The following is a 25000-nucleotide window of genomic DNA, read 5'->3' as shown; positions in this document are numbered from 1 at the left end:
AGATGGGACTGAACTGATGTATGGCACGATATGTCAAAGTATTGTTCCCAATGTGTAAATCACAAATTGTGTGGTGGAGGTACGCACTCTACCGGATACCCTTCTATGTCTCCCTGTGTTGCCACTCCCCTCTGTCGTGAGTTATTGTTTTGCTTTGTTTCACTTGTTTGTATCTTTTCTGCAGGGAGGGTTTGTTTCTCTGGTACGTGCCACCCACCTTGAGGGGCTGCAAGTCTCCCACAAACCGATCGACTTCAACGCCAAGCCCCCTTGGGAACCCAGCTGATAGTGGCTGTGCCCTCATCCCTGACCCTCTTCCTTGCCACGTAAGTTTTGTCATTTGTCCAGTGGACACGACATGTGTGGGAGGTGGAGAAGGAGTTTTTGGCTGTGATTGGTGAATGTGGTTTAATTATTATTTTTCATGAGGGAGAGCCCTAAAGCAGTCAGACAACATTGAGGGAGCTTCGAGGTTGCTTGGTTGCAAGTCAGATCTAGAATGAAGCTGAAAACACACAGCCTTCTGGTCTGTTGTTGTGCCAGTGTACAACTATGATCTTGCTCATTGTCTCTTCTGTGTCCTCCACAGATTGTCACACCACCTTGATCCCCTCCCTACCCTGCCACCTTGCCCCCCTCTTTAGCACCTTCACTCATCGGTCTTTCCATGAGGATGATGTCCGCGTTCGTCGACCAGGCTCCAGGATTCACTGTGCTCTATGAGGGCGAGACCACTACAGATTTCCTGCACCGGGCAATCTCCTCTGTTGATTGTCCTGTGAGTCTGCCACCTGTTCATGTCTGTTTTTGTGCTCTATGCATGATACCCACACCCACAGGGTTTCTAATCTCGCGATGGGTGGAGTTCTCCGAGGGAGACGTTGAACAGGCGAATTTGCCATCTCGTGTTTTCTCGTCCAGATCTGATTTTTATTAGGTCATCTCTATCATCTCAGTAGAGATGACCTAATAATAACAGTCTCGAAGTCTGTCCGTCCGTCCGCCCGTCCGTCCATCCACAATCAAACCGAGTGGAGACAAATAACCAAGAGTGGAATGGATAGAGGTCGATGAGACATGCACAACGATATAACTTTCAAGGTCCTCCAAGGTCGAGGTCAACGTCATGAGGCCGTCAAAGTTGCGAAAATCGTCGATTTCAAATCGTATCTCCTCTCTCATTTTTCAAGAGAGATCAAATGTTATTAGTGATTCAGATACTATGGACTATTATCTAGAACAACACGAGCCATTTTTTGGAAATTTGCTCTCGTTCCGATTTTATAGCCCTTCAAACTTCGCTCTGATTCCCCGTATGGGCCGTTCATAAAGTACATACAAAAATAAAAGTATTAACTTAAGTACCGGGAACTCTCCGAGACAAATATTACATTTGAAGCTTTTGTCAGATTTAACTAAAACAATGGAACACAAGTTTATATGCACACTTACTTTCATTTATAACATTAACATTGTCTTGAATGTCAATTTGTACTTTTATTTTCATAAATTACGTGCTGTGATATTAAAAGAAAAAGGTAAATTACACCGCTCGGGACTGCATCGTCATGACTTACAAACATCGGTCCATAAGGAACTGCTGGCTTTGCAAGCGATTAGCGATGTATGAGGGGGGTGGGTGGTTTAAAGCCCACGTACGGGCTGCGTACAGGGGTGGTACGACGGCTGCATACAGAGGGGGGTGGGTGGTTTAAAGCCCGCGTATGAGCTGCGTACAGGTGCGGGTGGGTGGTACGACTGCTGCATACAGAGGGGGGTGGGTGGTTTAAAGCCCGCGTACGAGCTGCGTACAGGGGTGGTACGACGGCTGCATACAGAGGGAGGTAGGTGGTTTAAAGCCCGCGTACGAGCTCCGTACAGGGGTGGGTGGTGTGACGGCTGCATACAGAGGTGGGTGGGTGGTTTAAAGCCCGCGTCCAGGCTGCGTACGGGGGTGGGTGGGTGGGTGGTACGACTGCTGCATACATACTTGATGAAAGTGGTGTCGGACTACATGAAAGCGTTTCAGAAGATGAAGGTGAGCCTGTCGGCATCGCGAAGGGAAAAAATATCCCCATTCACAGGAACATTTTCGACGTGATGTTGAATCCGTGGACGTCAATAATTGTTCCATATTACTGTATTACCATAGTTAATAATGACTGATGCATTTGAGATAAATCTACAGTTCGTTGTAATCTTCAAGTATTGTGATGTGATATGAGACGCATATGGGGGTGGGTGGGTGGTCACTCGCCTGCATACAGAGGGGGGTGGGTGGTTTTGAAACCCGGAAGTAGAGCGTACGTACTTTATGAACTGCCCCTATTCCAGTCTGGCACAGAGTTACTTTCGACCTCTGGCAGAGATGACCGGCACCCCCGCTCGGGGGTATTTTTCATTTTTTTATTATTTTTTCCCCTCTGTCATTTGAAAAGAACAATTGTTGTCACACGTATTTTACGGTGTCTTCATGTAACGTCCCTTCGGCCATCTCGCTGCCACACACTGCAGCCAGAAACTGCATTGTCTGTCTCTGTGTCTCTCTGGGAAAATCCAGAAGGAATATTGAAAATGAAAAATGCGGAGATTGAAAATCGATTGAGATGTCCTTGTTCATTTAGACCGACTCTGTCCACAAGTCCAGCAATGCCCAAGTCTCACTGTGAATTATTTATTTATTTGGGATTGCTTGATGCCCTGCATTAAACATAACAGCACGGAGTGGAGTTTGTGAAAAGGCCTTTGCATTCATGTGCTGTTTTAAGTTTGTTGGATGGGAGATCTGTACTTGGCATGAATGTTGTTTTCTTTGTTTTTTGGGGGGGGGGGGGGGTTGTGCAAGAGTGAGCATGTCGGGTGTGGGAGAGGCAACATGCAGGCATTTGAGTAAACAGGTGGAAGCAACAAGAAAGGGAATGAGTAAACTTCAAACGAGGTCGGTTAAATGGTGTGGGTCGGAGTAATGAAAAAATGCTGAAACCCTGGAGGGAAGGCTGCGATTGAGGATTCTCCTCCTGGTGGTGGTTCCACAGACTGGAAGAACAAAGCATCATTGTGTCGATGGCCTTGGTTTTGGTTGTTAAACCACGAGGTCGTCGTCGTCTGAGTGTGCGCATCACTGGGTGAGCTGGAAGGTCATCGAGCAGAAGGAGCTCGTCGAGAGCAGATCGTTACATTCTACAGGATCCAGGAAATAGATTTGAATGCGGGCTAGAGCCCATTTTGAGGGGACTTCTTGTAGGCTGAGTAGTGCTGAGTTTTTTATTTTAATTTTGAGTGTTGTCGATTCAGATGAGTGCTTTTCTTCTTGTCTGGTTCGGATATATGAAAATTTTCATCTTTGTTGGGGATGGTGTTCACTGCTCAGTTTCTGTCCTGCATTTACAGGATGATAGGAATGCCCTGTTTGTGGGTGATCTTGGTGCTGTAGTTCATAAGCACGCACAGTGGAGGGAGGCCTTGCCTCGTGTGTCTCCTTTCTATGTTGTCAAGTGCAACGACTCTCCTGATGTGATCACAACACTTGCTGCACTTGGGACCGGGTTTGACTGCGCTAACAAGGTGAACGTCTCTTCGAAAAGGATCACATTGAGTTTTTGTTAATTGATGTTCAAATTGCTTATTCTATCAACTCTGTTCATGGCTCGTGATGCTGTAACCTGGACCTCGTGATGTTGGACAGCATTTTATCGAATTTTGTGGATGATCATTCTTTATATGCAGTGTGTGTGTATATATATATATATATATATATATATATATATATATATATATATATATATATATATATATATATATATCTGTATATATATATATATATATATAGATATATATATATATATATATATATATATAGATATATATATATATATATATATATATATATATATATATATATATATATATTGTCGCGGATTTCGCGCCCGCCGGCGTGCTGACGGCCACGTAACTCGAATCGCGGCACGTCGCCCACCGGACGGACAATCCAGTCGTGACCCTCTCGGACTAACGCTGGGAACCAGTCACGGGTGGACCTTTTGGTCTCACCGCGATCGAGCCAATCAGCCCCCGCGTGGGATAGGGTTGCTCGCCAAATTTCGACCTACCTAAGTACCCACGCGGAGGGTAGACCGGGCGATCGCACCTCGCCGCAGGTCGACTTCGGACACGGGCCACTTAAGCGACCCGTTCCGTACTATCAGAATAACCGAGCGGTGTTATCGTCGACCTCGATGGTTCGATTAATTATCGGGCGTATTCAGCCCACTACCAACCCTTTACGTGAAGCAAGATGAGGATTCAATGGAGGAAAAGACGAAGCGAAGCGGGAGAACAGTTCAACAATAAAGCACATTTATTCGCGGCACACGGGAAGCACACAAATACAATTCCACCAAATGCACACAAAAAAAAGAAAACACACTTCCATTTACACAAAAAGCAAATATAAAAGTGAAAACACAGTGCAGAGCTAATACCGACTACCGAGCACACGGCAACACTTATACAATTCTACTTCACAGACGGCGCCGACAACACATACCCAAAACCAAGGAAAAGAAACACCCTCAAGAATGAGGCGGCCTGAGGCCGAGACCGGGTCGGGCCTACCCGTCTGGTGATGAGACGCGGAGCGGCGATGGCCCCGCAACCCGCGGGCCTCGTGGACGGTGTCTGGTAGGGGGTGGGAACGGGGCCCCCTTGGTCGCACTATCTCGGCGCGGGGGGAAACAGGAGGGGGTTGCTGATGCTCGGGGTATAGAGGATCTTTATTATCCCTGGTGTGCGTCTCCACCTCGGCCAGGTCGCGCTGCCGGCCTCCCTCGGGCGTGCAGCTCCTGGCACCGACGCGAGCACCCCCTCGTCTGCCCTCGCCGCTGCCGCCTCTCCGCCTCTGAACTCTCCACCCTGGACTCTTCTTTGGGCTCCCCTCGTTCGACTCTCTTCAGCTTCTCCAGCTACTGCAGGCTTCGGGCTCCAGACTTCCACACCCTCTGACTCTCCACCCTCCGACTCCTTCTCGTTCTGCTGACTGACGAACACCGTCCTTTTATCCCCCCGTAGCTTCGCCTTTGACCCCCTCCCTTTGACCTTTCACCTCGCTCCCCATTGGCCCGAGAAAAAGTGGGCGTGAAGGCTTTTTGATCCACAAATTTGCATATATCGATCGTTCTGGAGGCGGGGCCAAATCGCCCCTCGCTCACCGATTGGACGGCAAAAAGTGGGCGTGTGTCGTTTTTGATCCGTTTTTGAAGCACAAAATCCGTGATTTTGTACACGCTGTTCAACGTGCGCCCTGCACGAGTCCAACACCGGTACCCACAGCGGGGCAAGAACGGTGGCGATGCTACGGTTGCGAGGTGTGACGTGAAGGTCGTGGCGGTTGTGGTGAAGCGGTGTTGTGGTTGGTGGTTGATGTTGTGGTTGTGGTGGTAATCATGGCGGTTGGTCCAAAATAAAGATAGTAAAAGAAAAACGGCTATCCTGAAGAGTCGCAGCTCGCATAAATGACATGTATTCCCACTAGACAACGGGTTTGGGCCTAACTACACATGCACTTACCGAGATACCTCACCAAAGGGACCTGAATGGTGGTTTGCGAATTTGGTAACCACAACACTACCCCCTTCCCTTTTTACAGACTCGTCCCGAGTCGTCAAATTTTCGTGTGCCATCATGTGTAGTTTTCCCCTAGTACATTTTACCTACGGATCCCTGAGTGCGACATTCATGGTATTCGTGTCCCCAAAATAAATAACCTGAGGGCTGCGTAACTATCTAAACAAACTCACTCACACGGACGACTTAAATAAAATTGCCGGCGCTAAGACAGACATGCCGGGGGCACACTCATATTTACAGTACATCTTAACCTTAACTTACAAATTTTACACTAAACCATGGCCCAGGATCACTGAACTCTGCAAAAGAAAAGCAGTTAGCAGGGAGCCAGGCTGCCCACATGCAGTCTCTGGCTCAAACAATGCAGGTGACAGGGAACGTGGCTGGCTGCTCACACGCAGTCCAAGGCCTTCCCTTTTGAACTGAACTCAGTGAACCACAACGGTGCATGGGCTGCACAAACGCAGTCTCCGTGCCAGCTCAAGTGGCACACGCAATGAGCACAACGAATGGATGCATGGACACAAACACGGTGCGCGGGCTGCCACTGCAGGCCCGTGTTGTAGCTGCCAACAGGGCAGTTCTCGCAGCTTGCAAACTGTTGCTTTTACGATCCTGGCGCACATGGAAATGAACAGGGGGGGCAAAGCAAAAATGGAACGGGGCGGTGAACGTGGGCAGTGGGCATGGCATGGCAAAGGTGGCAGGCAAACACAGCCCGCAGAAGAAGGCCGCTGCAGGCAAACACAGCCGGCAGATGAACTGGCCGGCACAGGCCTTGAAGTAAAACAGCCAGCAGATGAACTGGCCGGCACAGGCCTCGAAGAAAAACAGCCAGCAGATGAACTGGCCGGCACAGGCCTTGCAGCACACACGGCCAGCCGATGGCACAGGCCTTGCAGCAAAACAACAGCTGCCGATGAAGTTGGCCGGCCTCCGCCTTGAAGACAAAACACGGCCAGCCGATGAAGTTGGCCAGCTTTTGCCATTCAGTGGAGGTTGGTGGAGGGAGTGCGGTGGTGCTGGCCACTTGGTAGGCGGGCTCGGACCTACCTACCTGTCTCCCTCCCACCTATCGCCTTTGCCTGTCACTGTACATACCCACTCCCTTAATTTGTCAAACCCCAATTTAGCCCCAACTTATTTTTTTTTATTTTTACTTTTATGTTTACTTCCCCTCTATAAATCGTCCCCTAACCCCCTTTATCGTCCTTGTTCGGCTAACCTATCCTGTCACCTAGCCTACTCCCAACCCCTACGTTCCCTTCCCGGAGGGGAATAAGGGAGAGCTAACGTCCTGTGTCGAGGCCCAACGAAGCCTCAGAATGGCCTCCCCAGAGTTCGGCGATCTATATACACCAAGTGGGTCCAGCGGCCCACAACGACAGCGAGGGGATGGATGGTGCGGAGGGGTACATCTCCTAATCTACCCTAACCATTTAACTGTTAAACTACCCCGGGGCTTTCAACAAGCGCCTCTTGCTTAAACTATTGGTTCTATAAACCCAGATTCCCGTCGCCTGTGTTGGTGTCCTTACAATTTCGGGCCTCGCCCCCCAATTTTCTCTCCGTGCCCTCACACGGTCTCCTGGCTGGGACACGTGGCTCCCTTTGGCAGGCACGACCCTCTGCCGATTCTCCCGCTATGGCACCCCTGGGCACTACACTGCCTCCGAGCCTACCAGCTCCCTAACACCGGGGAGTGCCCCCATGGCACCTCCTGAAACGCACACGTGGCAGGCCGGCCTCCCGGGCCCCTTTCCGAGGGTCACCCGTGCCCACAACACTGCCCACGCGGCTAATGGCGCCCCGGGCCCCCGCACCAAGCAGGCGCACCCGTGCCCACTACGCTATCCCGGCCCCCCATGGGCCCATGGCCTACCGCGGCCGACTAGCCTGGTGCCCGGGGTACCCTCTCAGCGATACTCACCTTTCGCAGCCACGCTCCCAAGCCCGTCAACAGGGCTCCTGCACCCCTCCAAATGGGTCTCGAGCCTACTTTCCCACCAACAACAAAACGACCTCCATTTTTCAATTTGACTAACCCAGCTAACTCAATCTGCACTGACCCCGGGGTCCCTTGGGTGGGAGTCACTCCTCCCCCCAATCACTCATCGCACCATGCATTCCCCATTCGCTCCACTCACACAGACCCGCTGGCCTCACTCACTCACCAAGCACATGCTTCCACTTCACTCACCAACTCTCCAACACACACACCACTGAACTCTGCCATCCTTCTAACTACATCCCCTGACTAACTCGTGCTCCCACGTCGTCCCTTAAACTACAGCACGTTCCTTTTAACCTACGTAGCTAAGCTACGTCCCCTCTACACATCCAAAAATCTGTCACTGTCTCCAAATAAATCATTTTATTTCCCAACCTAAAGCTCATCTAAATCCCTCTAACTAATCCATTCCACGGACCCCATGAGGACTTACCCCTGCCCCATGGAGTCGGTCTAGCTAAGCTAACCCTTCCCCCTAACTAGTTTTCATCCTGTGCCCAAGTAAGGGGGTCTTTCACCCCTTGCCCAGGAATCCTGTACACCCGAAAGTGAGGCTTGTTCTTTTTTTTTTTTTTTTTTTTTTCTACATGCGCAGCGCCAGCGCGGCAACTCAGAGCTCGCGCACTTTGCACCTGCCCGTGACGTCATGCAGCTGCACGTGTTCCTCGTCCCTCCTTGGACGCTACCATCCGGCAGAGATACCCCTCCTGCCGGATTCCAACCACACGTGCAGCCATGACGTCACCGTGCGCATAAAAAAAAAACACAAGCCCCACGTTTCGAGGGGTTCCCCACGCGAACACATGTGCTTTGCCCGTTGGAGCTCAACACACACGATCGCGTGGAGAACCCGTCGGTCCAAATCCGTTTACCTGCCTAAACTTTGTCCGTCCGCGGGATCGGCAAATCCACCGCGTGCGTTTCCGGACCGGGACTTCACTCTCGCAAGCGAGCACGTGGTGGTCTCGTGCGTTGCACAGCACGAACCGCGTGCTCACTGCTGGGCGAACCCGGCACGGTCCCCGAAACAACTACAGCCGCTACTCGGCTTTCTCTTCTCTGTCGCCGTCTCCGTCTCCATTCCACACACGCATACCTGCGTGTTACAACGCACACAGTCCACACCATCACATTCACACCGGGATACGCGGCTGCGTGCTCCCGCATGCCAACCGACATCTCCCTCTCATACCGCTCTCTCACACACACGGTCTCCCTTGCACACAGCGACCTTGCACACGGCCGTTCACTCACGCGTTCCTCACTACTCTCACACCGTGCCTCATCCACACACGCGGGGGCACTCACCCGCGGTGCCTCATCCACACACCGTGCCTCACTCATCCACGCGGGGGCACTTAACCGCGGTGCCTCATCCACACACCGTGTGCTGGGAAGCACACACTCCGGCACACTCGCCACCACACCACTCACACGTGGTGCCTCACTCATACTGGCCGTTTCACTCACACACACGGCCTCACTCACACACGGTGCCTCATCCACACACGGCGTGCTGGGAAGCACGTACTCCGGCACCATCGCCACCACACCAATCACACACGGGGTCGCTTCCACACACGGGGACGCACTCACGCCTTGCACCACACACAGGGACAACTACACTGGGGATTCATTATCCCCACAAGGGTCTCCGGGGCCTCTATACCCCCAAGCTCTCCGTGCACCCGTCCACAGCACCCGTCCCTCAACCTCACAAAACACGACCGAACTCACCTGGTCGTGACTCGCCTCAAGGGGGCATACTCCTCCCCCTCGTTCCTGGAGGAGGCCATCCAGGTGCTCGCACTGGGTCCCCACACGCTCCGCGAGCTCACCCCATTGTCCTCCACTACCTCCGTGTGTGTGTGCGCGTCACTTACCCCGTCTTCATCGTGTTTATTGGTCTCTGCTTCTTTCTGGCGTCTTTCCCTTATCTTTATGTAGGTCAACCTTGCTTTCTCTTAAGTCGCCCGTCCTTCCCTGTTTTTCACTCCTTGCTCTTTCACGATCTCCGCGTACCTCATCCTTGCTTTCCGTATTAATTGTTCTTTCTCTCCTCCCAATTACTTTCACCTCGTCTCTTGTCTCCCGAATTACTTTTTCCTTACCCGCCTCCACCGCGGGCCTGTCAGCTCGTTGCACCCCTTCCAGCTCGTTTGTTCCGACACGTGAGTCGCCATTTTAAGTTCCCTGCTCACGGCCTTCATGCCCGCCTGCAGGCATCGGCCCATGTTCTGCGTCTCACCCCGTAGCTTTCTCGTTTCTTCCTTCATGTTTGTTTCCATTTTAGTTTTCATGCGTTTTATTTCGTTTGTGAATGTATCCATCTTTTTCGTTTATTTGTTTGTTCATGTCTTTCATTTCGTTTTTTATTTCATTTGTCATTGCCGCCAGCATGGCGCATAGCTGGGCCACGCCGGGTGCGCTGAGTGAGCCGTTTCGGCAGGGGTTGGGGAAGGGTCTTGGTGGAGAGGGGGGGAGGTGTCATACACCGCGGCCGCTGCCGCACCCACCTCGGGCCCTGGGTTCAGTTGGGCGAGTCCGTGTTCCTGCACAATCAACATTTCCTGCTCGGGGATTCCATCCTGGACCATGGATTCTACACATTCTACATCCATTTCTAATACCCCCGGCTCCCGCTCGCCTTGAGACGCCATCTTGCTTCTCTTAAAGGGTTAATTTGCTCGCTCGTAATTTGGAGGGAATCGGGGGTCGCTTCTCTCACCCCTGGACCGATTCCCGTGAATTTAGCCGGAGACAGGAGAGCCCGTTTTCCTGTTCTCCAATACCAGTGCCGCGAGGAGGGCGATGAATTTGTATCGCACGACCTGACACCAGTGTTGCGGATTTCGCGCCCGCCGGCGTGCGAACGGCCACGTAACTCGAATTGCGGCACGTCGCCCACCGGACGGACAATCCAGTCATGACCCTCTCGGACTAACGCCGGGAACCAGTCACGGGTGGACCTTTCGGTCTCACCGCGATCGAGCCAATCAGCCCCCGCGTGGGATAGGGTTGCTCGCCAAATTCGACCTACCTAAGTACCCACGCGGAGGGTAGACCGGGCGATCGCACCTCGCCGCAGGTCGACTTCGGACACGGGCCACTTAAGCGACCCGTTCCGTACTATCAGAATAACCGAGCGGTGTTATCGTCGACCTCGACGGTTCGATTAATTATCGGGCGTATTCAGCCCACTACCAACCCTTTACGTGAAGCAAGATGAGGATTCAATGAAGGAATGACGAAGCGAGGCGGGAAACAGTTCAACACAAAAGCACATTTATTCGCGACGAACGGAAAGCACACATTCAATTCCACCAAATGCACACAAAAAAAAGAAAACACAATTCCATTTACACAAAAAGCAAATATAAAAGTGAAGACACAGTGCAGAGCTAATACCGACTACCGAGCACACGGCAACACTTATACAATTCTACTTCACAGACGGCGCCGACAACACATACCCAAAACCAAGGAAAAGAAATCCCCCAAGAATGAGGCGGGCCTGAGGCCGAGACCGGGTCGCGCCTACCCGTCTGGTGATGAGACGCGGAGCGGCGATGGCGCCGCACTCCGCGGGCCTCGCGGACAGTGCCTGGCAGGGGGTGGAAAAAGGGGGCCCCCTTGGTCGCACTATCTCAGCGCGGGGGGAAACAGGAGGGGGTTGCTGATGCTCGGGGTATAGAGGATCTTTATTATCCCTGGTGTGCGTCTCCACCTCGGCCAGGTCGCGCTGCCGGCCTTCCTCGGGCGTGCAGCTCCTGGCACCGTCGCGAGCACCCCCTCGTCTGCCTTCGCCGCTGCCGCCTCTCCGCCTCTGGACTCTCCACCCTGGACTCTTCTTTGGGCTCTCCTCGTTCGACTCTCTTCAGCTTCTCCAGCTACTGCAGGCTTCGGGCTCCAGACTTCCACACTCTTCTCTCTGTTCCGACTCCTTCTCGTTCTGCTGACTGACGAACACCGTCCTTTTATCCCCCCGTAGCTTCGCCTTTGAACCCCTCCCTTCGACCTTTCACCTCGCTCCCCATTGGCCCGAGAAAAAGTGGGCGTGAAGGCTTTTTGATCCACAAATTTGCATATATCGATCGTTCTGGAGGCGGGGCCAAATCGCCCCTCGCTCACCGATTGGACGGCAAAAAGTGGGCGTGTGTCGTTTTTGATCCGTTTTTGAAGCACAAAATCCGTGATTTTGTACACGCTGTTCAACGCGCGCTCTGCACGAATCCAACACCGGTACCCACAGCGGGGCAAGAACGGTGGCGATGCTACGGTTGCGAGGTGTGATGTGAAGGTCGTGGCGGTTGTGGTGAAGCGGTGTTGTGGTTGGTGGTTGATGTTGTGGTTGTGATCATGGCGGTTGGTCCAAAATAAAGATAGTAAAAGAAAAACGGCTATCCTGAAGAGTCGCAGCTCGCATAAATGACATGTATTCCCACTAGACAACGGGTTTGGGCCTAACTACACATGCACTTACCGAGATACCTCACCTAAGGGACCTGAATGGTGGTTTGCGAATTTGGTAACCACAACAATATATATATATGTGTATATATATATATATATACACATATATATATATATATATATATATATATATATATATATGTATATATATATATATATATATATATATATATATATATATATATATATATATACTATATATATATATATACTATTTATATATATATATATATATATATATATATATATATATATATATACTATATATATATATATAAATATATATAGATATATTAATATATTGTTGCGAATTCGTGCCCGCCGGCATGTGATCAGCCGCTCAACTCGAATGGCGGCCGCCTCGCCCACCGGAACGGACAATTCTGTCGTGCCCCTCTTGGAGCAACGCCGGGAGCTAGTCACGGGTGGGGGTTTAACCCCACCACGACCGTGCCAATTGCCCGCCCGCGCAGGATAGGGTTGCTCGCCAAATTCGATCTACCTAAGTACCTGCGCGGATGGTCGACCGGGCGATTGTACCTCGCCGCAGGCCGACTCCGGACACGAACCGCTTAAGCGGTCCGTTCCGTGCTACAGTGATAACCGAGCGGTGTTATCATCGGCCTCGACGGTTCCGATTAATTATCGGGTGTATTAAGCCCACTGCGAACCCTTTACGTGAAGCAGGATGGAGGGTCAATCAAGAAAAGACGAAGCGAAACGGGCACAGTTCAACATGCATATTTATTATGCGACACACGGAAAGCACACATACACAGCCAAACAGTCAAAATGCACATGTAGCAGTTACAACAAGAGAAACAATGACGCAGAGTTACTACCGAATACGCGTACACACGGCAACACTTAAACAGTTCTACTTTACAGACGGCGCCAACACACATTTACTCAAAAGCAAAGGAAAGAAGCCAGCTTCATAGGCAAGGGTGCAGACGGGCCTGTAGGCCAATATGCGCGCGTGACCTGAAGGAGCGGCCAGGCCCGTGAGACGGGGGGGGTCGTACCCGCGTCCTCGTGACGCGTTGGCGGATGAGCCGCAGATGTGGCCGCGTGGCTGTGCCCCGACTCCGTGCTCCTTGGCGGGTTTCGTTGGCACGACGTTTGGAGTTGGGTGGGAACGGGCCCCCTTTTGCACTATCTCAGCGTGGGGGAAAAGGGGAGTTGTTGATGCCCTAGGGGAGGACAATGGCTGGCTGGCTTGGGTCCCACGATGAGCGATCTCACACCGCGACCTCGTCGCCGACCGCCGTCCTTCTCGCCTCGGACCCGAGCTCCTTTGCCTCTTCCCGCAACTCTCCTCAACCGACTGCAGAACCCAACTCGCTGCCACACCGATGACTCGACTCACTCTGCCCTGCCGACACACACTGCCACTGCCACACTTTACCCTGCCGACACACACTGCTACTGCCACACTCTGCCACGATTCGCCTTGCGCTCGCTGTTTTATAGGCCGGCAGGAGAAAACAATATGCAAATATCCGGATCGGGATGACCTCGGGGGCGGAGCCACGCTTGCCAATTGGACGGAGGAAAAGTGGGTGTGAACCTCCCCTGATCCTAGAATTTGCATATATCGATTTCACACAGACGCGTCTGGAGGCGGGGCCAACCCGCTCCGCGCTTGCTAATTGGACGGATCAGAAGTGGGCGTGTAGTGTTCTTGATCCGAATTCTCCCTCGGAAAGGCCACTATTTGCGCTCGCGGCTCGGTGCGTATCGCTGAACGAGCCCAAGACAGCCCGACGCTCAGTGTTCACAGGTGGTGCGGGAATGGCCGTAGGAGAGAGGTGAGGGTGGTGGAGGGTTTATCGGTGGTGGTTTGATGGTTATGGTGCCGTTTGGGAATGACGGTGATGCGATGTTTGCGGGATTGAGTTGTGAAGGTAAAGGTCGTGGATGTTGGCGTTGTTGTTGTTGTCTGAGGGTTGGAGCGTGGTTGTAGTTGGTGACGATGGCTGGCGTGGTGGTTAAGGTGGTTGTTTTGTGATGGCGGTTGAGACGTGGTTGGTTCAAAATAAAGATAGAACAGAAAAACGGCTATCTCAAAGCGTCGCAGCCCGAATGAATCACATAAATTCCCTCTAAACAAAGGGTTTGGTGCTAACTACACATGTACTTAGAGTTATCTCACCTACGGGCCCTGAATAGTGGTTTGCGAATTTCCACAGCCGTTACAATATATGTATTTTCAAAACCCGAAAGTTTCAAAACCCGAAATGTAAATGTCGGCATTTATTTTCAAAATATAATTTCGTGCGCGCGCCAAAATGCCGAGTCATCTTTTACCAAACTGCGTAGTAGAATTGCGCAGTCGTCCGGTCATGGCGTCTGAGCAGTGGCCAGCGTGGTTCAGATTGACTGTGGTTTCTGGGGCGAAGGTGATTTTTACGAAGTATGTTGGCGGTATAAATTCGAGTGACTGTATTGGTGATTTAATCACGCAACATCTTGACAACGAATATTCTGGCCGAACGATTGCATCAATTCAGTGCATCAGCAGGGATAATTTGCAGGCTCCTCTCGATCGTGCCGATATCTACATTATCACCGGCGGACATCGGGCTGCAGGCTGTGGGGCGAGGCCATGGATCCCGGATGAGGGGATGAGTGATAAATTATGCTTCATGCTTCGGGCTTTCTGATTAATATATCAATGAGTACATTCCATAATTAATGAATTAATTAATGAATTAATCTTAAATTTCTGCAAGAATTCACTTCTGCTTGGATAATGAAAGCGAGGAATAGAGGAAAAGAGGTGAAAGAATAAAAGCAAGAATTAGAATGGAGTATTAAAAAGTAGAAAAGTGTGAAAAGAACAATGATGTCGGGAAGAGCAGATAGATTGAGATAGATAGATAGAGCAGATAGAAGAGCTGAAACAGATAGATTTCAGCTGTTACTGCCCGTGCTCAAACGCAGCAACGTGCACAAGCTGCCAAAGGTCTGTTGGAGACGGGTGGTGGAAATGCTTTCAGGAACATGCTGGAGCCTTGTTTTTTTTGTTTACATTGTTGAGGGTCATATAAGAGCTAACACAATGTACAACAAGGTGGGGGGGGGGCAGGACAAGAGGGGTGAGGTAGGGAAGGACAAAACTTTGGGAACAGAATGATGGATTTGTGGTTTTGTCTGAATTGCTAATCTTGGGTGTTGGAAAAATTTGCTTGGAGTTCTATTGAAATTCTGACCTGGAGGCTCAACCTGAGCCCTTCTGCTCTGTCGTCTCAGCGAACCTGGAGGCTTGCTTGTCTTGCGTGTTGACGTTCAAACTTGCGTGTTGGATTGAAATCAAACTTGGTGCAAGTATGTTATGTGATGTGTGGAGGCATGTCCGTTCTGTTTGTGATGACTACGGAAGTCAGAAGGATGATTCGTGCCCATGACAGATGCACTAGCACCTGGAGTCGGCCTGTGTGGAACACATTAATTTTCTTTGCTTAAACTCTTCACTTCTGCTTCTTTCCAGCAGACTCACCTTCCCCACTCATCTTGTGCTTGGAGGCCATGATCAAGCGCAATTCATTGGTTTGGGTGGGGGGGGGGGCGAGTTCACGATAGCTCGTCGAGAGGTGTTTGAGGTTTCGGGAATTGCTGTGAGAAGGCCCATGCTGTGTGCACAAGCCAAATGCATACATTACTGTACGGTATGTTTGCACAACTTGGGTGTGAGGTGATGTGGGCTCCCAAACTCACCAATGCAGGAAGTTGATTGGTCACAAATTAGGGGTTGGTATGCATTTGCCAACTTGTGAAAAGAAAACTCACAAATACGGATTGGTTCCTGTATTTCAATTTGATGTTTTCTGTGCTAAAGTACGAGTTCCCATTTACAGTGATTTTCATCAATAGTTTGTGATGTATTTTGTGAAGTTTTCAGTTTTTCTCATGCACGATTTGTCTGCTGCCCTCTTTGTGCTCGATGATAATTTCTGGCTGTTGAAAAAAAAAATGTGTTTTTTTTGGACTTTGAGCTTACCTTGTTCTTGGCTTCCTGCTTCTGCAGAATGAGATGGGATTGGTTTTGAGTGCCGGTGTTCCTCCGGACCGCATCATCTTCGCCAACCCATGCAAACAGCTTTCCCACATCAAATATGCAGCAAACAATGGGGTGTCACTCATGACTTTCGACAACAGTTTTGAGCTTGGGAAGATCGCACGGACCTTTCCACTTGCCAAGTGAGCATCTCGCCTTCCTCCCCCCACATACTCTCCCTCCCCTACCCCTGAATACACTCCATTTTCTCCTCCATTAAACCCATTTTTATTCCACATTATTAATCTTAATTATTACCTTGTACAACATTTGATGTTGCACAAGGGAGCTGTTCATCCTATTCCCCCCCCCTAATGTGGTGATTGCCTCGTTTTTTGTGGAGGTGGGGAATCTTCCCTTGTGTGAGGGCTGAAACGGCGATTTCGCTTGGTATGGCCGGATATATTTTTTCAGTGATTTGTTTGTAATTTAAATGGCATGGATCCAGACAAGCAATCTTTACTAATAAAAGGGTGCGTGCGTGCCCGTCCGTCCGTCCGTCACTCCAAAGTCATAAAACCAAGCAGCCTGAAACTTTACATTCATACGAAGAATACTCCAAGGAAGTGCAAGAGTGAAAATTTGGTGTTTGGGTTCATTAAAACCTCCCTTTTGAAGATAATTAACGGCGTTAGTTCGTTGCATCATTCATCAGCAGATCCTTGGCCACCTCACTCTCTGGGGTTTGAAGGCGTTTCCTGGGTAACCTTGCTGGGGTCTGAAGCTGCCATGTTTTCTCGAACCAATGTGCACGTGACATGAACACAGACGAGCAGGCAAAATGGCGGATTTTCTGCCATGTTTATTTCAGGGGACCAGCTCCAATGAGCTATACGATCTAATGCATTCACTCGAATGCCTGTTCATCATCGGTGCCTCGCTTTTAAGTATTGTAGTTTTCAAATTCGGAGCTTGGAGCGATTTCATGCATGAGATGATACAATTTTCCACAATCCACTTTCACCGACTAAAGTATGGCGTCGAAATATTATTTTGCTTTTTTGGATGGGATATCGTCCGGACTCAATAAGTGTCAAAGGTGTCGGTTCTCGAATAGTTTACGGTAAATAAATAATTGGACGTGTTGTTCGTCCTGGAATCGTTTGAGGTAAAATCGTGTGTGTGCATGTGTGCGTGTACATACGGGGTTTCAGAATGTGGAATGGAGTCCTCCAAGGGTGAGCTCAAAGTATTCACCTTCATTTTCAGTGAGGGTTCACGATCCACGGACCAAGCTGTGAAGTTTTCAAGGTTTTGTGCTGAGGGCTCTCCAGGATTGTTACTTAGCCCAGGACGCTTCCAACTGTACTTTGTTTGTCATGACATTCCCAGGGATGGTTTTTAATGTCTCTGAGGCTCTTCTTCGTCATTCCCATGAGGTTCTTCGTCATCACCGGTACAACTTTGGTATTCTTCAGTTTCTCGGATCCTTTCACTTCATGCTTGAGGTCTTGGTATTTGGTCATTTTCCTGATTTGTGCATCGTTGGTCCAAAATCACTGGTTTTTACACCTCAATTCACAATGCCTTCTTTTTTTACAGGGCGTGCGCTGTATACAATTGCACCGAGTTTGAAATGTCCCCGGTGTCTACCACGTCTCCGGTGTCCCCTGTCCCCCCCCCCCACGTCAAGACAGTCAATGACGGCCGTCCGGTAGATGCAGTGCATAACCTAGACGGAAATAGCGAGAATTGACGGAAATACCCGAGTATTTCAACGGAAATTTGTGAAACTAACGTGTTATATATGTGAAAACCATCTAATTTATTGCTTGACGGGAAAAAAACCAAGAAACGCGCCCCTCTCATGCACAAACGAACGAACGAACGAAAGACGTCATTTCCGCCCACCATCGCATTTCGTGCCGAAAGACGTCATTTCCGCCCACCATCGCATTTCGTGCCGAAAGACGTCATTTCCGCCCACCATCGCATTTCGCGCCGATCGCCGAATGCTGAAAGCTAAGTTCTTCTTATGCTATCATTCTTTTGCGGCCTCCTGCCACGCTGTATCGAACTATTTCATTCCTTCTGTTATATATAAAGGCTTATCACAATAAAAACAAGATTTTTACATTTCAAATATTAAGTACGCTTTTTAATTGTTTTTCAACTGAAAAAGCATAAATTGCAGATTTTAACATTAGTGTACTCATTTGCTTCACCACACGCGCTGTATTGAAGGATTTCACTTGTTTCTAATTTTTTTTTTTTTGTTGTTTTGCACCGAAGTATGATATCTGGTCGCAAATCTTTGTTGATGTTCAAGCTCGATTGGATCATAAGGTCGTACATAAGCAGTACTTCAATGTTTTCAGTGATTGTTTTTGGTTCATTTTCCCACAAATTTTCTGGAACTGGAATATCAGTTTTTGCAGAGGAACCAGTGGATTACTTTACAAACTCTGTTGTCTTGTGTACAGCTGTTCTGACACTTATTTTTTTTTTAATGTTTTTTTTTTTTTCCCCTCGCTCCCCCACCCTTTTCTCTCACTGTCTCCTCCTTGCCCCCCCTCATAAAATGCAGCACTCTCATCCCACACCTCTGTTGCTATTTTGCTCTCTGTCTCTCTGTGAACTGTAAATATTTCCTCTTCGTCCTGCAGCGCAGTCTGATATTTCAGATCAATTGTTCAAATTTGCATAAAAGCACCAAAATTGGTACACATGTAGAATAATGTATTCCGAACAATTCTAGATATGGAGCCACCCGAGATTGTGCCTTGTCAGCTTCGGCGACCATTTTCCAAAATGGCCGCCATTTAACTTTAGCGAAATTGGCTATATGCTCTTATTACCTTCGCATTCTGCGAAAGGTTATGTTTTGGTCGGCGTGTATTTATTTATTTATTTATTTATTTGTTTGTAATCTTGTGATTCGTATAACTCAAAAAGTATTAAACCGAATTGCATGAAATTTGGTGGGATGATTGGTTATTAGCCAGGAAGCATTCGATTAGATTTTGGGATCGTTCGGGTCAAAGGTCAAGGTCAAGGTCACGAAAAGGCCAAAATCTTCTTTTTACGATAACACGGTCAATTTTTATTCAATTTGCATGCAACTAACGCTAAAATGTTCAGAATTCAACGCCTCATCTTGTGATATGCAATATGACACAATGACGCCCATACTCTTGTTACCGGTTAGGGGTCAAAGGTCAGGGGGGTCACGACCTTGAAAACGAGATTACCTTCTCTTGTTGAAACGTTGTATTCACCGAGCTTGCGAGTGAAGACTCGCCAAAACGACGTGAGTTGATTGTTGTTTAGTCCGTAGCCCCCGAAAGTCGGGGGGGGGTCATGACATTATAGATATGTGGTTTGATTCATAAGACCATTCATATGAAACCAGTTCCCCACACTCATACCAAGAACAAAAAAAGTAGTGGCGGCGAAGGTATGCGCTCTATGAGTGCCCGTTCTAGTTTTCTTATTGTATTGGTGGTAGATATAAGGAAAGTGTAAAAATGTTTTTTTTTTTTATTGCACATTGCAAATGCACAAAATTATTTTAAATTAATTTATTTCACCTTCCCCAAAAATCTTAAATTGAAGAATTGTGAAATGTCAAAAGTTGTGTCTTGTGTGTGCTTTTACTTTGGCCTTTTTAATTTAAAATTTTTTTTTATTCCTTCCTTTTTTCCCCAGAGTTCTGTGCATACCAGTGTTTGATGGAGTTTTAGTTGTGTTTTGTGGTGTGCATTTGTTGAGCCTGCAGGTGTATGTAGTCACAATAATTGTTACTTGACTTTTTATGCCACCCATGACACTGGAGGCATTTTCTGGTTGTCAGTCAGTGTTAACTTTTTTTCTTTTTTTTTTTCTTCTTTTTTTAAACCAAGTTGTGAACCACTTCAGGGTTTTTTTGTTTTTTTACTAAACTTAGCACAAAGTTCAATTGTGATGCAAAGATGAAGTGATTTGATTTTGGTTCAAAAGGTCAAAGGCTGATGGTCAAGTGCCCTTTTGTTGAAAATCTGTTATCGGACATGTCAAAGGTCATGTGCCCTTTGAAAATCATTTTGTTGACTATAATGAGTTGGAAGCATCTCATGTTTCAACATTATTGCTTTCCCTTCTCTCTGTTTGTCTGTCTGTCTCTTCCCTCCCTCCCCCACTCCATGCTTCTCCCTCGAAAGTGAAGCAACTGCTGACCTCTCGATGCTTGATGAAATACATTTTGCCACTCATTCACCCAAGTCTGACCATCTGATCTTTGCTCAAATTATTTTGTATATGTCTTGAAAATGTGCAATGGTCTGTCCTTTTTAAAACCTACAAACATTGAGTATTTTGCCTCGTCCCAAGAGGCTAACATGAGGGTCGTCTGAGGTACATTCTTCATTCGGTGTTGGAAGGTGGGGGTGGTTGAAACGTTGCATATTTCTCAAGGTATACCCGTGGTATACATGCACACCTCTCCTATTGACGTGGCGGTGGGTTGCCATCTCCGGACAAATCTGACTGATTTGTGGCCAATTCAGGATTTGTGCTTGGACTTTTCTCCTTCCTCAAGCTGATCGATACGAGCATGTTTGTTGAATTTTATAGAGATGAAAGTCTCAAGGTAATGAGTCTGGACTGTGCATGGAAGATCATGTCGAACGTCTCAACCCGCTTCGGATGGAGCAGGTCTGCCGTTGGTCGTTTTGTGTTCCGAAGACTCGTGCCGCTTCACTGAACTCGCCACTTGCACTGTTCTGGCATTGTGCTCGAGTATCGAGTCGATGCTGTTTGGAACCCGCAGTTTGTGTGGTCGATCTGCACCTCCCACCACCCTGGGTACTTTTATAAATCCTTCAATCCATGAGGAACTCAAAGGGCAGTCGGAGCGCACACTTCCGTCAAGCATTGCCTGATCCATGAGAACACCATGGGCCCAATAATTTTTTGAGATATCGTGCTGTTAATTTTTTGGCCATATCTTCACCAAAATCGAATTGGTTCGTCCTTGTCACGCACCCTACCTGCTCTCCAATTTCATCTGAATATATCCACAACTTTTTGAGATATCTTGCACAGACAGGAAAACATACCTCCTGGAAATGTTGCACACTTGTGTGATCATCAGTGAATGGCATTTCCATTTTACACCCTTGCGGTTTATACAATAGAATGTCGGGTCTAAAATTTCACACATTAAAAATAAATAAATAAAAACGTTTCAATGCAGAGGAACGTGTTGGTACTGTTGTGGGTGGGCGACAATGGCACAAACCAATTGTGCTTTGAAGCCCCTTTTGGTCATGTGACCCGAAGGTCTTTTCAAGATTTCCATCCCAAGTGAGTTGTATTGATGTGCTTTGGGGATTCCTCTGGTGTGCGCAAGATGCCCCCCTGCTCCCCCCAAATTTGTGCATTGTGTGTGGTTTAGGCGGAGTGGTTGGTCGTGTTGGATGTGCAAATTAAATTGTTCTTGTTTTCTTTTGACAGACTGGTGCTGCGTATCATTGCCGATGATTCGACTGCTGTGGTTCGTCTCAGCATGAAGTTCGGTGCTGGACTGAAAAGCTGCCGTGGGTTGATCGAGCAGGCTCGCAGATTCCACCTGGATGTTGTTGGTGTTCGGTGTGGTGATTTGGGGATGTTTTTTTTACCCCCTTTTATCCTTTCCTGCGCATGTCTTTTAAACTTTTTTTTTATTTTTTTTTTATTTTTTTTTTTGTATACCTTGGTCGAGGCTCGTATGAGAGCTAACACACAACTCACAGCAAGGAGGCATGAGACAAGAGGGGTGGGAGTGGAAGGGACAAAACATTGGGGAACAGACACAGGTGAACTGTGGAAGGGAGAGGGATGGGGATGGGACGGGGAACATGGCGAGGAGAAGATGGACATTACAGGGACTTTCAGGAAGGAAAGCAGGAGAATTGAAGGAAGTGGGCTTGGGTGGATTATCGGGGGTAGAAAAGATCGAGGATTTGGATGGGGGAAGATAAGAGGTGGTGGTGAACAGCTGTTTTGAAAGCCTGGAGGGAAGAATGGGAAAGAATAGAGTGAGGAAGTTTATTCCAAAGGCGGGAAAAAAGAGGAATGAAAGAGTGAAGATGAGCAGTGATTCGTGATTTTGGTAGTTTTACCAGAAGGGGGTTGTTGGCGGACCTTGAGTGCCCTGTGGAAATGTGGTTGGGACAAATCGCAGAGAGAGCAGGGGGGGCAAGGCTGGAGAGGAGTCGGTAGAAGACAGAAAGACCACCGACCAACCTGCGGTGATTGAGTGAGAGGCCCAAAGACTCAGCTTCATTGCGGGAGATGCCAATGATCTTAAAAGCCCTGGTTTCGACAGCGTGAAGTCGAGAAAGGTGGGAGGCAGGAGCACCAGCCCAGAGGGGAGAGCAGTACTCCATCAGGCTACGGACAAAAGCTTTGTAAGTAGTCAGGAGCTCAAGAGGGCCGAGGAAGGACTTTGCACGACGGAGGATTCCCAGTCGGCGACTGGCTTTTGAGGCAAGGTTGGAAATGTGACTTTCCCAGGAAAGGTCATGGCAGATAGTGAGACCCAGAAGCTTGAAAGAAAAGACTTCTTCCAGAGGATTGTTGAGAAAGTGGATGGGGGTTTTGTAAACGGTCCTTTCGAAGAGACATAGTGAGAGTGTGAGATTTGTGTGGATTGAAAGACATGTTCCACGTGTTGGACCAGTTTGTGATTTTATCCAGATCTGCAGTGAGCGAAGAAGCTGCTGCTTGCCGGTCTGAGGGATGACAGATGGTACGGCAGAGGGTGGAGTCGTCGGCAAAGAGAAATAGAGGATTTTCCAGAGAGTCCGAGAGATCATTGATGAAAACCAGAAAAAGAACAGGGCCCAGAACGCCACCTTGAGGAACTCCAGCCTGCACAGGAAGAGGGGATGAAAGAACTCCGTTTAGGGCCACACGTTGACTGCGACAGGAGAGGAAGTCTGCGAGCCATGAGTGGAGATGGCCTTGAATACCATGGGAAGAGAGTTTGGTGAGTAGGGCAGGGTGCCAGACTGTGTCAAAAGCACGTGATATGTCCAGGGATACGGCTCGGATTTCCTGTCTGGCATTGAGGACCTCCATCCATTGATGGGAGAGCAGTAGCAGCATATCCAGGGTAGAGTGACCTGGTCTGAAACCAAATTGATGATTGGAAATCAAGCCATTGGAGAAGAGGAAGGATTTCATGTCTGAAGCAATGATGGATTCCATAACCTTGCTGATGATTGGGAGAAGGCTGATTGGTCTGTAGTTACAGGGATCTGTTTTTGCACCTTTTTTATGCAGGGCAGTGATGTTAGCAGATTTCCAAGCAGATGGCAGATGACCTTGGGAAAATGAGAGGGTGAATAGAACAGAGAGAGGGTGAGCAAGAGCAGAAGAGCAGGCTTTGAGGACACGTGGGCTGATGCCGTCTGGACCGGTTGCAGAATCTGACTCGAGGTTTGAAAGCAAGCTCTCCACCTTGTCAGGAGAAAAGGATACAGAGTCCAGGGACAGTTGGGTGCGACTGGGTAAAGTGGGTAGAGATAGTGATGGGTTTGGGACACAAGATTTAGCTGCAAACACCGAGTTTAGACATTCAGCTTTATCACGTGTGGAATCAGCAGTGCGGCCATTTGAGGTAAGGGAGGGGATGGAGGGGGAACATACACCAGAAACAGATTTGATCAAACGCCACCAGGATTTTGAGGAGGGAGAGAGGTTTGAGAGTTCAGACTTGAGATGAGAAAGATGTTGTTTTCTGGCTCTCCTGAGGGTAGATACACACTTGTTCCGAGCTTTGTGGAAAGAACTGAGATTGCCCTCAGTTGGGTTTGCTTTCCATGAGGCAAAGGCAAGTTGTTTCAGGACAACTGCCTCACCACAAGCTTCAGTAAACCAAGGGCGGGAGGAAGGGTAAGACAACTGAACACGAGAGGGGATAAATCTGTGCATGAGGGAGAGCAAGTTTCTTTGAAAGAATTCCCAGGATGAGTTGATGTTTGAGAAAGTAGTGATAGGAGACCAGTCTGTAAGTTTGATGGCTGCTCGGAGACCCTGCCAGTCGGCTTGAGTGAAATGCCAGACTCGACGGCGGTGAGGTGGTTCTCTGATAACAGCCAGAGAGATGTCCACTTTAACAAGGACGTGGTCAGAAGAACCAATTGGAGCGAAGGAAGAGCAGCAGATATTGTCAGGGAAATTTGTCAAAATCAGATCCAGAAGAGATGGAGTACCCTTGGTTGAGATCCGGGTCGGGAAGTTGACCGATTGAGTCAGTCCCAATGAGTCACAGAAAGCTTTTGCTGATGTCCCATGGCAGGTGAGAGAGGTACCCACACCTAGCCAACTGGCGTGATGACAATTGAAGTCGCCACATAAGAGGAAGAGAGAGTTTGGATGAGAAGATAGAAGATGGTCCATGTTTTCGGAGAGTGAGGTGTAGATGGAGTCATCACTGTTCGGTGGACGGTACAGTACACATATAAACATGAGGTGGGAGTGGAGGGGAAGCCGAAGCCAGAGGTATTCCTGGGGGTGTGGGGGAGTGAGAGCAGTGCAGGGAGAGTGAGGAATAGAGTCTTTGATGAAGAGAGCAACACCTCCACCAGGACGAGGCTCAGGTCTGTCATACCGTAAGAGGGAGTAACCAGGGAGTGATACTTGGGAGTCAGACACGTCTTGGGAGAGGAAAGTTTCTGTTAGGCAGATAATGTCTGGTTTGTCAGTGGCAACCTGCATGGAAAGATCTGAAAGGTTTGAGCGAAGGCCCCGGATATTTGAGGTCCACACTTTTAATGAAGAGGTAGGGGAGGAGGCTTTGGGTGCAGGAGGTGGAGGGGCGGGGGAGGGTAGGACGAGGGACGAGGGGGGAGGTAAGGAGGGTTGCT

At 48.9% G+C, this 25000-nt stretch overlaps 2 protein-coding genes across 4 annotated transcripts in view; both read left to right on the top strand.

Annotated features, from left to right (window-relative positions):
- Positions 1-25000, top strand: part of LOC147008235 (uncharacterized) — a 45360-nt gene that overhangs the window by 6413 nt on the left and 13947 nt on the right. The gene's annotated exons all lie outside the window — the stretch shown is intronic.
- LOC147008237 (ornithine decarboxylase-like) lies at positions 189-21800 on the top strand. Its single transcript, XM_085865128.1, has 5 exons — positions 189-326; positions 590-778; positions 3391-3564; positions 16140-16281; positions 21603-21800. Exons 2-5 carry the CDS (start codon positions 668-670, stop codon positions 21656-21658), a joined length of 483 nt encoding a protein of 160 aa, XP_085721254.1. The 5' UTR covers positions 189-326; positions 590-667; the 3' UTR covers positions 21659-21800.

Source organism: Eptatretus burgeri, chromosome 20, assembly GCF_056783735.1.
Source record: "Eptatretus burgeri isolate ZD-2024b chromosome 20, Ebu_testis_v1, whole genome shotgun sequence".
Lineage (NCBI taxonomy): Eukaryota > Metazoa > Chordata > Myxini > Myxiniformes > Myxinidae > Eptatretus > Eptatretus burgeri.
The sequence above is the reverse complement of the archived record's forward strand: the minus strand, read 5'-3'. Positions and strand labels throughout refer to the sequence as shown.